At 43.1% G+C, this 12,770-nt stretch overlaps 1 protein-coding gene across 50 annotated transcripts in view; it reads right to left on the bottom strand.

Annotated features, from left to right (window-relative positions):
- Adgrl2 (adhesion G protein-coupled receptor L2) overlaps positions 1-12,770 on the bottom strand; it is a 432,681-nt gene that overhangs the window by 33,497 nt on the left and 386,414 nt on the right. For 38 of the 50 annotated variants that reach the window (XM_045138253.1, XM_045138260.1, XM_045138272.1 and 35 more), the window contains 5 exons: positions 9,633-9,926; positions 9,009-9,112; positions 7,838-8,023; positions 6,963-7,001; positions 3,832-4,015 (listed from right to left, as the gene is read on the bottom strand). In XM_045138253.1, the coding sequence (XP_044994188.1) occupies positions 3,832-4,015; positions 6,963-7,001; positions 7,838-8,023; positions 9,009-9,112; positions 9,633-9,926 (807 nt within the window). The remainder of the gene's footprint in view (positions 1-3,831; positions 4,016-6,962; positions 7,002-7,837; positions 8,024-9,008; positions 9,113-9,632; positions 9,927-12,770) is intronic. The other 12 variants (XM_045138262.1, XM_045138270.1, XM_045138276.1 and 9 more) reach the window with 1 other exon arrangement.

Here is a 12,770-nt window from a genome sequence, read left to right as displayed (position 1 = left end):
AAGAAAAAAAAATCAATCTGTTTCAGTCATGTAAGACATTATGGCCATGTTCCAAGTTTAGATAAGAGTGTAAAAAGAATGAGGACACAAACAAATGTTAGGCTATTTTAGTCCTTATGTCTATAAATATAACAAGTCCTAGGAAAATAAAATTTTTTCATGCAAAATAATGCAAAATTTCTATTCACAAAAATTACTTAAGCCTTACCGATCAAAAAGACTATTAGGAAATGAAAAGTGACTTACATCTACAGCAGTTACCTCTCATTGCTCTGAACAAAAAAGTGAGCAGAAGCAACATAGGAAGAGAAGGGTTTATTTTTGGCTTAAAGTATTGAGGAGAGGTTTCCAGGCAGGACGATGGAGAAGCAGCAGTGGGGAAGAGTGGTCAGGAAGCAGAGGAAAGGGAGGAGCAAGTGCTCACACCCACATAATGGGGGGTCAGAGGAAAGGGAAGGTGCAAGTGTTCACACCCACATAATGGGGGGTCAGAGCAAAGGGGAGGAGCAAGCATTCACACCCACATAATGGGGGGTCAGAGGAAAGGGGAGGAGCAAGTGTTCACACCCATATAATGGGGGGTCAGAGGAAAGGGGAGGAGCAAGTGTTCACACCCACATAATGGGGGGGTCAGAGGAAAGGGAAGGTGCAAGTGTTCACACCCACATAATGGGGGGGTCAGAGGAAAGGGGAGGTGCAAGTGTTCACACCCACATTAATGGGGGGTCAGAGGAAAGGGGTACGGGGCAAAGTGCTTCACACCCATATAATGGGGGGTGAGAGGAAAGGGGAGGAGCAAGTGTTCACACCCACATAATGGGGGGTCAGAGGAAAGGGAAGGTGCAAGTGTTCACACCCACATAATGGGGGGGTCAGAGGAAAGGGGAGGTGCAAGTGTTCACACCCACATAATGGGGGGTCAGAGGAAAGGGGACGGGCAAGTGTTCACACCCACATAATGGGGGGTCAGAGGAAAGGGGAGGTGCAAGTGTTCACACCCACATAATGGGGGGTCAGAGGAAAGGGGACGGGTAAGTGTTCACACCCACATAATGGGGGGTCAGAGGAAAGGGGAGGTGCAAGTGTTCACACCCACATAATGGGGGGTCAGAGGAAAGGGGAGGTGCAAGTGTTCACACCCACATAATGGGAGGTCAGAGGAAAGGGGAGGAGCAAGCATTCACACCCACATAATGGGGGGTCAGAGGAAAGGGAAGGTGCAAGTGTTCACACCCACATAATGGGGGGGTCAGAGGAAAGGGGAGGAGCAAGCATTCACACCCACATAATGGGGGGTCAGAGGAAAGGGGAGGTGCAAGTGTTCACACCCACATAATGGGGGGTCAGAGGAAAGGGGAGGGGCAAGTGTTCATATCCACTTACAACACAATGCATGTGGGTAATTTGGGGGTTGTGCACCCAGGCACAACCAATTCCAGGCATTGTGTAGAAAGGTTGGTGACAAAGTGAGCTGTATCCTAGAAGAACTGTCACTCATACTGCCTCACAACTTACAGTGAACAAACTTCAATAGGAAAAACAATCCTTTAGAATAAAAATTTTAAATATTAAGAAAATATATCCCTAGCATTTTACTTTTCTGAGCATGCCTCCAAGTGGACAAATACCTCTGGTGTAGAAGGTTATGTTGTTATTATTTGTATGAGTTTGAAGAGGTCAAAGAATTTTTTTTTAATTTAACTTTTAAGATGAATTTATTTAGTGCGTGGGTACACTCACCAGCAACGGTGCACAGGGAGAGATTGGGGGACAACTTTTGGGGTTATTCTTGCTCCATTTTTGAGGGTCTGGACAGTTCTCTTGTTTCTGCTTCCTTCCTCTCTGTAGGTAAACTGGGGTGACAGAAGCCTGCGAAGGTCCTTTTGCATGAAATTTGGGGACATGGACTCAGGTTTGGGATAAGCACTTAATCCACTGGGCCATCTCTCTAGCCCACAGGGATCATAGGATTTAGCCTCGCCCAAAACATTTTCTTGCATGTTTATGAGAAAAGAAGAAAATTTAAAAACTTAAATAGCTGTCAAAGATTTACAAAACAAATGCAATGTCATTCAGAGATTTTTTTTCCCATGACTCACTCTTTAAGATCATGAAGGGCATGCACTCTGTCCTTAACAGGCATGCCCCCAAAACCTGGCAAGGGAGGACCCGCGCACGTCTTGAGGATTGTATTAAATCAGGAATAAACTGAAGTCAAAGCGTGTGGGTGTCTTAGACAGAGATGGGAAATTACCTTTATTTCGTATTACAACAAAGGCTACATGACCATGCTGTCTTCCGCCTGGCCAAGTATGTCACACCATGGCAGAACACATCATTTTGTCTTCATTTCCTTTGAAATGACTGAGCAACTTATGACCCGCACACTTTAGAAGAAAGGATTTTGGTGTTTCATTTCTTTTGAAATATCCACTTACATACACTAAAGTTGAAGTTTTTCATTTAAATCCAGCTATAATCATTTAGGTCCATTTTTCCCCTATGCCCCTGTTTCTCTGTATTTATTGATGTGAAGTTCCCATGACAGCAGCAGGCACATTAGGAAACAAGACATGGCATTCCAAGCGGAAGACTCCATTCAGTACCGACCGCCTTAATGCGGTGAGCCTTTTTCCTCACGCGCGTGTATGCGTGGGCTGTGCATGCGTGTGTGCAGAGGCCAGAGGTTGGCAAGCCTTTGAATTCAGAGCTTGCCCTGAGTGACCCTGAGTGCTAGGATCAGGGGCCCCCACACCCACCCCTGCGTGTACGTGCATGGGGAGGATGTGAACTCTGCTCTTTCACCTAGTGCTACAAGCATTTTACCTACTAAGCGGTCTCTCCAACACCTCTTTTGTTGTTTTTTTTTGGGGGGGGGGAGTTGAATAGTAAGTATCCATGTACCTCCTAAGCCTTGGGAAACTTGGAGATCTAGCAAACTTCATCTGAGTTCAACCTCTCCATATTATCATCTGTTGTAGGTTGGTCAAACCTAAGTAGAATGTTATTCTCAAATACACATGTATTTTTAGACAGCAGGGTTTATTCTGTAGCACAGGCTAGCCTTGAATGCACTATGGAGACCAGGCTGGTCTTAAATTCATAGCAACCCTCCTCTCTCAGCCTCCACAGTTCTAAGATGGTGGGTGTGACCTACCCACTCAGACTACTGCCTAAATCTTTTACCTGAAGGCAGTTGTGTTTAATGTAAACATTTCACTCCAGCTTTATATGCTGAATATTTGACTGGGAAAAATAGATCCCTTAAAGTAGTTTAAATTTATTAGAGCATATTATAAAAAATAGAGAAAAGCTTACCACATGCATAGTGAGCACTTTCCTCACTTAACCAATCCATATTCTGGCATCTAAGTGCTTTTACATTTTTTTTTTTCTTTAATGATTTTTCAATTGGAAAACACACTTATAAAACCCACTTTAAAAAGATATAAAGTAAATTTTTGGTTTTTACATTCATTTTATTAAGTGTGATCAATAATTTCTTCTACAAACAGACAGAAATAATTTAACGAAAGAGAAGTCGAAGGGAAGTAACAGGTTCACCTTCTCTTCAACATCATCTTCTGAATTAAAACTTATCCTGAGGGCTGCAGAGCTGGCTTAGTGGTTAAGCACTTGCCTGTGAAGCCTAAGAACTTCGTTTCAAGGCTCGATTCCCCAGGATCCATGTAAGGTAGATGCACAAGGGGGCACACGCGTCTGGAGTTCTTTTGCAATGGCTGGAAGCCCTGGCGCGCCCATTGTCTCCCTCTCTTTCTTTCTCTCCCTCTCTCAAATATATATAAACTTATCATGAGCAGACTCACTTACCAATGTTTTCTGTGGGCATGGAGACCCTCGTTGGCTCCAAGAGATTGTCAGCCAGGACAAAAGCCCCTTCCTCCAGCGTATCCAATAACATCGTGGCAGTGTGTGCCTGCTCCGAGGCATTCATGTGCTTCCAGGACTCCAGAGCTTCCGGTCTCAGAAGGTTGTCCACCGTGTCAACAATTGCCTGTGTCCATCAGAAACTGTCATTAGTTTTCACTGCTTCTAGATCCAAGGTACCTTTCAATCACTGACTAGTGACACCTGTGCCATTTATCTGTCGGGATGACTTACTCATTTCAAGGCTGAGTGACACCTAGGCAATATACAACTGGATCTAATGAAATTATGTCCAACTATTTCCAACTGGGGCTAGTTCAAAGTAAGTGGGCAAGGTCTTGCGTTATAAAGGGTCCGTAAAGAAAGGTGGCCTGTTTCTTTCCTTTGCCGCTTGTTCTCTCTCCACTGTGAGGGACAAATTTCATCACCTTGAGCTATGAACACGAGGTGTGGCTCTTTCATGAGTGGTCAAGACTACTAAAGCCACGCTCTTTATAATTTCGAGATTTAAGTGGCCCAAGAAGAAAACCCTGCTGTGCCTGGAATAGACTATTTTCTATCCTTGAAGTTTCAGCCATGTTGGTTTTGAATCTAAGATAGCTAAAACACTGCTTTATAGACATTGTCTATTATTTAAAAATAAAAATCAAGGTGATCTTAGAGTTTGTAAGTTATGCACTTCCTTCCTAGAATTACTTATCCTGCACATAAACAGTATACCTTAATCCACAAAGTATAAGCAGGTTTTAAAGAAATCAAGAAAGCAAGCAAAATTTTTAAGGTGACACCGATAATTCAAGGCAACCAGGAAAGCATCCAAGAAACAGAGAAAGTGTCCGCAAGCATCCAAGCTGCAAATATCCATGTACGCAGGATTAACTCAGTGCCATGCACAGGGACATGAAGCACACGTGGGACCCACAGGCCAGCAGAAGGCAGGCTCAGACGCTGAGCCCCGGTGTCCTTACGCCCTGGGCAGTCCCTGCATACCTGGACGGCTGAAATCGCTACACTGATTTAGTACTCCACTGGCCTTGTCAAAACTTGCCGTGAATCCCATACATAAACTCAAGGAGAAAAGAAGATGTGTTGAGAACAATAATCAAAATAGTTAATCGAAGACGCAGTATTGAGCAGGGGAGAGTCGTCTGAGGCTATCGTCAGAGTAAGGTGAGTATTTTAATCCCTCTTCAGGTCCCCTTCTGTCTGCCATTTGAGCTGCCATGACCCTCCTGGCAGGTAACGAGTCTTCCAGTGACGTTAAAGGCTCTTTTTTCTTTTTTTTTTTTTTCTTTTCTGGGGCTGGCGGAGGCTTCACAATGCTCACACAGATACTCCGGCAGCCATTAACTAGCGTGGAACAAAAATTGGTCTGCCGAGGCCAAATTCATTAGTCACTAAGAAATACAGGCCAGAGCCTCTAATCTAAGTTACAAATGAATCTTCCCTTGCAGTGTGGAAACTGGCCTCATTTGCATAGTGTAAGTCAGCTTCTGATTTGTAATTTAAGGAGCTTTATTAGTCTTGTCTGAAAAGAAGGAATCATTGGAGACACACTGAAAATGGCATGGGTCAGAAATTAAGGTTGTATTGAAAGTTACCAGGTACATTCCTAACTTGCTGATAGAATGCTTTTATTCATTTGAACCACTTATTATTTGGTACCATTTCTGCTTCACTAGTGGATCAAAAACGATCGTTAGCACAACTATATTCCTGAAGTTGTCTTTTTCCTGCAAAAAGAATAGAAAGTCTTCTCTTCTTCTGCTGAGATGTAAGTCCCAGGCAACATACCAGTCATTAACTAATGCCATAAAAGGGAACTGAGCATCTAACTGTGAATTATTCCAAACAACATTCCAGCAGTAACTTCCTCCTTCCCTTGAAACACGCACAGAAAAGGGTCTCTTAGCACATCAACACCTGGAAACTTGCCTCTTCTTATCAAGTTCTCAGGTTCAGCTCATCTATTACTAACTAGTGAGACAAGATTCTTGTTTTATATCACTGTCTTGTTCCCCTATATGCTGCCAATCAAACTTAGTGATGTTACAGTTTTTAACTAACTTCCACTTTATAAAACGACAGAACTCTTTTCTTTGTTCTCATCGTCTAAGACCTTGTTCTTCAAAGTTGGATCTACCATGGTGATGGCACCCAGAAACATAAAGCCATTAAACAAGTATGCCTCCCCAAAGGAACTTCTAAACTACAGAACTGGGCTGGGGCGATGGCGCTTGCCTGCAAAGCCTAATGACCTGGGCTCGGTTCCCCAGTTCCCACGTAAGCCAGCTGCACAAATTGCTGCATGCACCTGGAGCTCATTTGCAGTGGCTCTAGGTCCTAGTGTGTCTATACACACACACTCCCTCTCTCTGCTTGCAAATAAATAAATAAAGTGTTTTTTTTTTTTTTAAGCCAAGCAAAATACATATAGCTAGCATGGCACAATTGCTCTATGCGTCTCAGCATCCAGGTACTTCAGTATAGCTGGAGGAGAGAGCTGCTGGGCGTTCCTCCTAGCCTGATAAAATCTCACAAGCAACGCAGGCCAAATAACTGTTACATTGCTTATATCTCATTTCTAATAACTCACATTCCTATCCCTGTGACTCTAGAAACTTTCAGGGTGACACCTACTTTATTTAAGAGTACACCAGAGAGTACAGGAAAGCAGTGACGTTCTCATGCACATATTATGGCCATCCAGTCTTTGATATGATAAGCTGCCAAGAATATATCATAGCTGTTTCAATTACGTCATTGTTTAATCCACAGAGGAGACAAAAGAAAGCAAAGCGACTGTCTGTTTACTTTCCAATTCAGAGGATATTTCATTAGAGTTCGTGAACTTTTGGATGAATGGAAAAGCAGCAAAAAATCAGTGAAATACAGAATGGCTTGCTTATTCTGAGAGTCATATATGTGTGAAAAGCCAACACTTGTACAGCTGATATGGGCACGTTATTTAGCTATCAAAGACTGACGTGTAGGGGTCATGCAGCAAAATGAGCGAGCGTGGCGGGCGGCGGAGGGGGCGAGCGAGCGAGCGGGGGGCAGCGCAGGAGAGGTACCTTAAGGTAAGCCCTGCACGTCTTCTCTCGTTTTTGGAGCTTTTAAAGTAAAAGAAAAGAAAATCAGAGGTTAGATTGTATCTGCTGAAAAGGAGGAAAGGAGAAATCCTCAAAAAATGAAGTTGCTCTTCCAATAATGGCCCAAACTAGTTATTTGTAGGTTTTAGCTGCATTACGGATATTAACCCAAAGCATGTTGAAGAACAAAAAAAAAAAAAAAAAAAAAAAAAAAAAAAAAAAAAAAAAAAAAAAAAAAAAAAAAAAGGAGAGAGAGACAAAAATGTATATAGTACTGTGGCCAGAAACAAATAAAAAGTTCACTTATTCACCACAGCTTTTGGATTCAAATGAATCCGATATAAACACAGTTTGATCCAAGTAAATGATGACAATCTTGTCTTAGCCATGAAAGCGTAATGGTGCCAACATAAAGTATCCTGAAGAGGGAAACACCTTTCTCCTCACTGAGAGCAGCATTCCGGTGACTAGCATTACGTGCCATGATGTTGCACCGAGCCTAGAATTACCTGGGTTTGCATGCGAGTATATTCACAGCATGGGACCCCATTTGTCCCAATGCAAGAAGGACATCTTCATGCCAGGGTACTGCCACTGACCAAGGTCATATAGATGTGACCGCAACTCACGTCTCTGAGGTAATTAGCATCCCCTGTACTTTTTTTTTTTTTTTTGCCAAGAAGAGAGCATGGTTCTTTCCCCAAACTGTGAATTCTGGCTTGGGAACTGAGCCCAGTGAGAAGTTGGGTCTCTCCGTGTGCGTTGGGGTGTGTGTGGGGGGGGGGGGCAATCCACATGTTTGGCAGCTGGTGGCAAAAGCACAAGGGCCTCACGTGGGGTCCCAGGAGGGGTCCTACCTTGTTGTAGCTGCGCCCGGCTGAGTCCTTCTCGCTGGGCTTGAGCTCCTGTAGCTGGGCGTCCAGGATGTCCACCAGCTGCTCCATGAGCCGCACCGAGGAGCTCACGTCCCCCGCGAACACCGGCCCCTTCGTGTGCTTCGCCAGCTCGTTGGCAAGGCTTGCCGCGTTCTCCCCGCTTCTGATCTACAATGACAGTGCGCGTTACCCCACTAAGGCACCCTGCTCTCTGTGTGGCTTTTAGCTCTCTCTGGGTATGTCTGTTGCGGTGGGAAGAAATATTTGCAAATATGTCAAAATCTGCAACTAATTGAGACCAGTAACTTTCTCTTCATCTCAGAAGATTAAAGACTTTTAGTTCCTCAGTACACAAAAGACATTCTTAACCAGACACTTAAAAGAAATGAAGTGAGGGGGAGAGATCGTCTTAATTTTTTTTTTCAGACAGTGCTAATTTCCCCTTAAAAAAAATTTTTTTTTAAAAGGTAAGGCCTCACTATAGCTCAGGCTGACTTGAAACTCACTCTGTGGTTCAAGACTGGCCTTGAACTCCTTCCACTGCCTGCCAAGTGCTGGGATTAAAGGCGTGTGCCACCATGCCCAACTAAGTTCTTATTTTTTTAAATAAAACAATCTTACTTCTTCCAATGATCCAGAATTTAAATCTAAGGGTAATCCATGTGATATTGAGGAATATTACCTAGTGTTTATTTCAGGAAGATAGGTGTCAGAGAACATGAAAGGAAGCTGCATTATAAAGCAATATTCAAGTTACTCTATTGCCCTTTGAAGGTTATTTTTGCTCATTGTGTCAAAATCCATGTATGATAAAAACATCTGTGTGCACGCTGGGGATTCCACTGCAAACCAAAGGACCCCTGATTTACTGGGCCAATGCACTATTTGTCTTTGGAACATCAAAAGAAACAGAATGGACTAAATATGAATGAAATTAAGCAAATATGGATTCGTTAAACAGCTTAGCATAGGCAAATGGCATACCCCAAACCACATGTGACTTTCAAGAAATACTTCACAGACAAAAGTAGGCATAATTTTTCACTTTTCTCCAAGGCAACAAAGACTCTTTAAGTGAAGAAAACAAAATGATGCATGCTAAAAGTTAAGGCCTTGCATCACCAATGCATCACTGGGAAATGTCCCAACCAACCTTTTGAGCCAGTTGATTAACCCAGTGTGAGGTACAGTTGCTTAGATCGGGGCCCTTAGGGTTCCATGTTCCAGTGGACATCATGCAGAGATAGGAGGCCGTTCCTACAACAGATGCACAAGACAGAGGTGAAACTGAAACCATTTTCTTCTGTGAGCTTTTGGGAAATCAGCTATGATGAGCCTAGTCTGTGTGTTAAATTTAGAATAAATGCTAACGGAAGTAGTTGACAGTAGCTGACAGAAAGCAAAGTGTGCCACAAATCACAAACGGTAAATACGAAGTCAGCAGAGAAATATCAGGCATTTTCAGCACACAGACAAGAAAACCTTGATGTCGTTGATGTTTTCAATGGGGAGGGGCCTTCGCCTACGTGATGGCTTTAGTGACAAGAACAGCTGCATAGGAGCCTTCTTGCACTCTTTGGTTTGTAAGAGGGAGAGAAATTAGTAGCTGGCTCTAAGCGACTTTTACTGGAGCACAGCATGCACAGGGTATGTCAGCAAAGAAACAAAAATAATAAAATTGGCTATTGTCAACACATCCTTCCAACAAAATCATCTCTGTGTAAGTTAGAGTCTGCTTAGCAAACTTTTAAACGTGTGTGCGGTGTTAAGGAAATACCTCTTGTTCCCTTGGGACATGGTCGTTCAACCATCATTCCCCTTTGTATCTGAGGCCACTTAATTCCCCTCGCTTCTAATGCTTCGCAGTATCTCTCTGGCAGGGGAAAAATATTTGTTACAGGAGGAATTCTGGTTGTCGACACTGCTGGAGGTGGCTTGGTCCCTTTGCCTCCTTCCTGAGGCCCAGCCACGGTGGTGCTTGCGGGGCCTCGCTGTGGAGTGGTGCTTGCGGTGGGCACTGTGGTTCTGGACAGCTCAGCTGCGGAGGTTACTGTCACAGCTGTGGTAGGCACTACGGAGAAAAGATGAGTGCATTAATCTCAAACACACACTCATGCTCACCTATAGGCACCCACATGAACACACACACATGCACACGTGTGTACATACACACACACACACACACACACACACACACGTGTGCCCTTCACCATCCACATGCCTAAAAATCAACAAACAGAATTCTAGTAGGGTCAGAGAAGAACAAATCTCTTCATCTATCACAAGTTAGTTTGACTATTTTGTCAATTTTTTTGTTTATGTTTGCAATGAGAGAGGGGGAGGAAGGGAGAGAGGGGGACAGATAAGTGGGAGAGAGAGAGAGAGAATGGGCATGCCAGAACCCCCTTGCCATTGCAAACAGACTCCAGGTTCATGTACCACTTTGTGCATCCGGCCTTACGTGGCAACTGAGGAATTGAATCTGGGCCATCAGGCTTTACAAAAAGCCCTTTAGCTGCTGAGCCATCTCCCCTGTACACAAGCTATTCACACTACTGGCTGAAAGATGGTAGGTTAAGCTAAGCTACAGCTTACTTCTCAATGAACCATTATGGCACATATTTCATCATAAAGTATCTGAAAGTAGATAGGGAATATAGAAAAATTCTCTTATACAAACTCACACTCTCTAAACACATTTAAAATATCAACCAATATATGCCAATTATGGATAATGAGGTTGGTAAAAAAAAAAATTTAGTTACCCACTCTCTATTCTCCTGGACAACAAACACTGTGACATTTTTTCACCCAGAAGCTCTGACTTGAGGGGTTTCTGAGCACTGAGCATGTGTGATTAGACAGAAACAGAACAGAAGCAGCCTGCCTGTGTTATCACAGGTAGGTATGGAGCAGCAGAAATGATCAGGAATCTCTTATCTGGATGAAGAATTACAAGACATCATCACTCGTTCAAAACCAATCCCCATAACCTCACTGACCCTGAGCACAGAACATGCAAGGAAGCAGGTTATTCATGTCAAAACCAAACTTTAGGAAAGGTTCTTTCTGCCTTTGGTCAACAAGCAGCTAAATCAACTAAGTTAAAAACATGTTTCAATTACTATTCAATTAACTTGAAGAACAACAACAACAAAAATTGTCTCAGAAAAAGTTTGATACTACCATTTAGAATCTGTTAGAAGAAACATCACACTTGACGATTTACTCTCAAAATCCTACATAGAAGATGCCTCAAATTTAAATTGTGAATACAGCAAACTAAAGTTTTTTCAAAAAAAAAACCATAAAGGAATTAATTTTGATATACTTCAACAAAAAATTGTCTTTACAAAATCCATTAGTATGCAACAGGAAATATTTGGCAATTAGTGAAAAACAGAACATTTAACTTACTGTGTTTTACCTTTACACAAGAAACAAACCCCAGCAGTAAAACTCAATAGTAAATCAAGTTTGTGTCACTGGAGTGTGTGGTATTTAAAACCCTGCCCCATGAATGCTCGTAGAAGTGAACACCTGAGAACACACTAAGCTCACCATTAAACATATGCATTTCTGGGTTTTTAGGACTGAGCAACTTAATGGCAGTGCTATATCCTTTTCTCCCATCTATCACAATAATAATAATAATAATAATAATAATAATAATAATAATAAAAACTTCTCAAGCACATGTTTTATTTCCAGGGCAAAACAGATAGGCCAGATGAGAGGTGCCCACATATGCCAGTCAAAGACCAAGCCGCACCAGGTGCTGCTGACAGAGGTTCAAACCTGCCCGTGTCCCTCTGTGAGACTCACCTGACACTTCGTTAAACCTCTGTCACTTTCTTTTGACTACCATGCAGCTAGGATTTGGTTGCTTTCTCAGCTAACATTTGCCACAAACATCACAAGCCCAGCAGCAATGTCAAATGGTTATGGGGGAATCTGATCTTAGGAGTGGGGAATTAACGAAACAGAAAAAAAAAACATTGGAGGGGGGGGTGAAATGGTTCAGTGTTACACCTTCTTACCACCCCTTGATTCCTCCGTGATTCATCAGGGAGATATGTATTAGTACCACGAATATAGATTTGTTAACCACCTATCAGTAAAGACTGATAAGCGAGTGAGTGAAGGCAGAAAGGAACGTGACCTCCACTCGCCGGGCACGAGTCTGTGTCTCGGGCGAGCTCGCCGCTGTTCGGCTCGTCTTCTCATCAGCCGAAGCCTACAAGCCTGGACGATTCGCGCTCCAGAGGCTGGCGTGCGGCTGCCGGACCTGGTGAGAGTTAACCTGCAGCCACGAGCCCAAACGCCTCGGGAGACAGAGAATTTCTGGGACGTTGGCAGAATAAAAATTAACAGAACTTTAAGGTAAGGGTATATTGTTTAAAGTGAAGTGAGAAATGCCGGGGGTATTTTTTTTTTTTAATATGATCTTTTCACAAGTGGAGCCCGATCCCAGCGGTGCATCTGGCAAGAAGGAAGGTGACACTTTCTCGGCATTTACAGCCAGAAGTCACGGCAGCCATCAGTCATGGATCAGTGGAACACCTTACTTATGCCCCCCCGCCACTGCCCCACGAAACACAAAACATTATCTCCTTTTCACACAGCGAGAAATGAAGCGATTTGTTTAAGGTCACCTCGCTATCCTCTTAAAATGACTGCTCCTACCTTGCCTCACTGAAATTGTTTTCAAATAGTAAAAAAGTAACAGGATCTAACCCTTATTTGCGGGTTTGGGCAGATGGAGTTATATCACGACCATCAACAAAAGGTTCAAAGTTCCAGAATGTTCTCTAATTAGTACCAGGAAACGTGAGGGTTCACTACAGACTTCTAACTCAAACACCAACCCATTTCATTACATAGTTCTAGTGATCTGGATGGTGCATCAGACACC

Source organism: Jaculus jaculus, chromosome 19 (genome assembly GCF_020740685.1).
Source record: "Jaculus jaculus isolate mJacJac1 chromosome 19, mJacJac1.mat.Y.cur, whole genome shotgun sequence".
NCBI lineage: Eukaryota > Metazoa > Chordata > Mammalia > Rodentia > Dipodidae > Jaculus > Jaculus jaculus.
The sequence above is the reverse complement of the archived record's forward strand: the minus strand, read 5'-3'. Positions and strand labels throughout refer to the sequence as shown.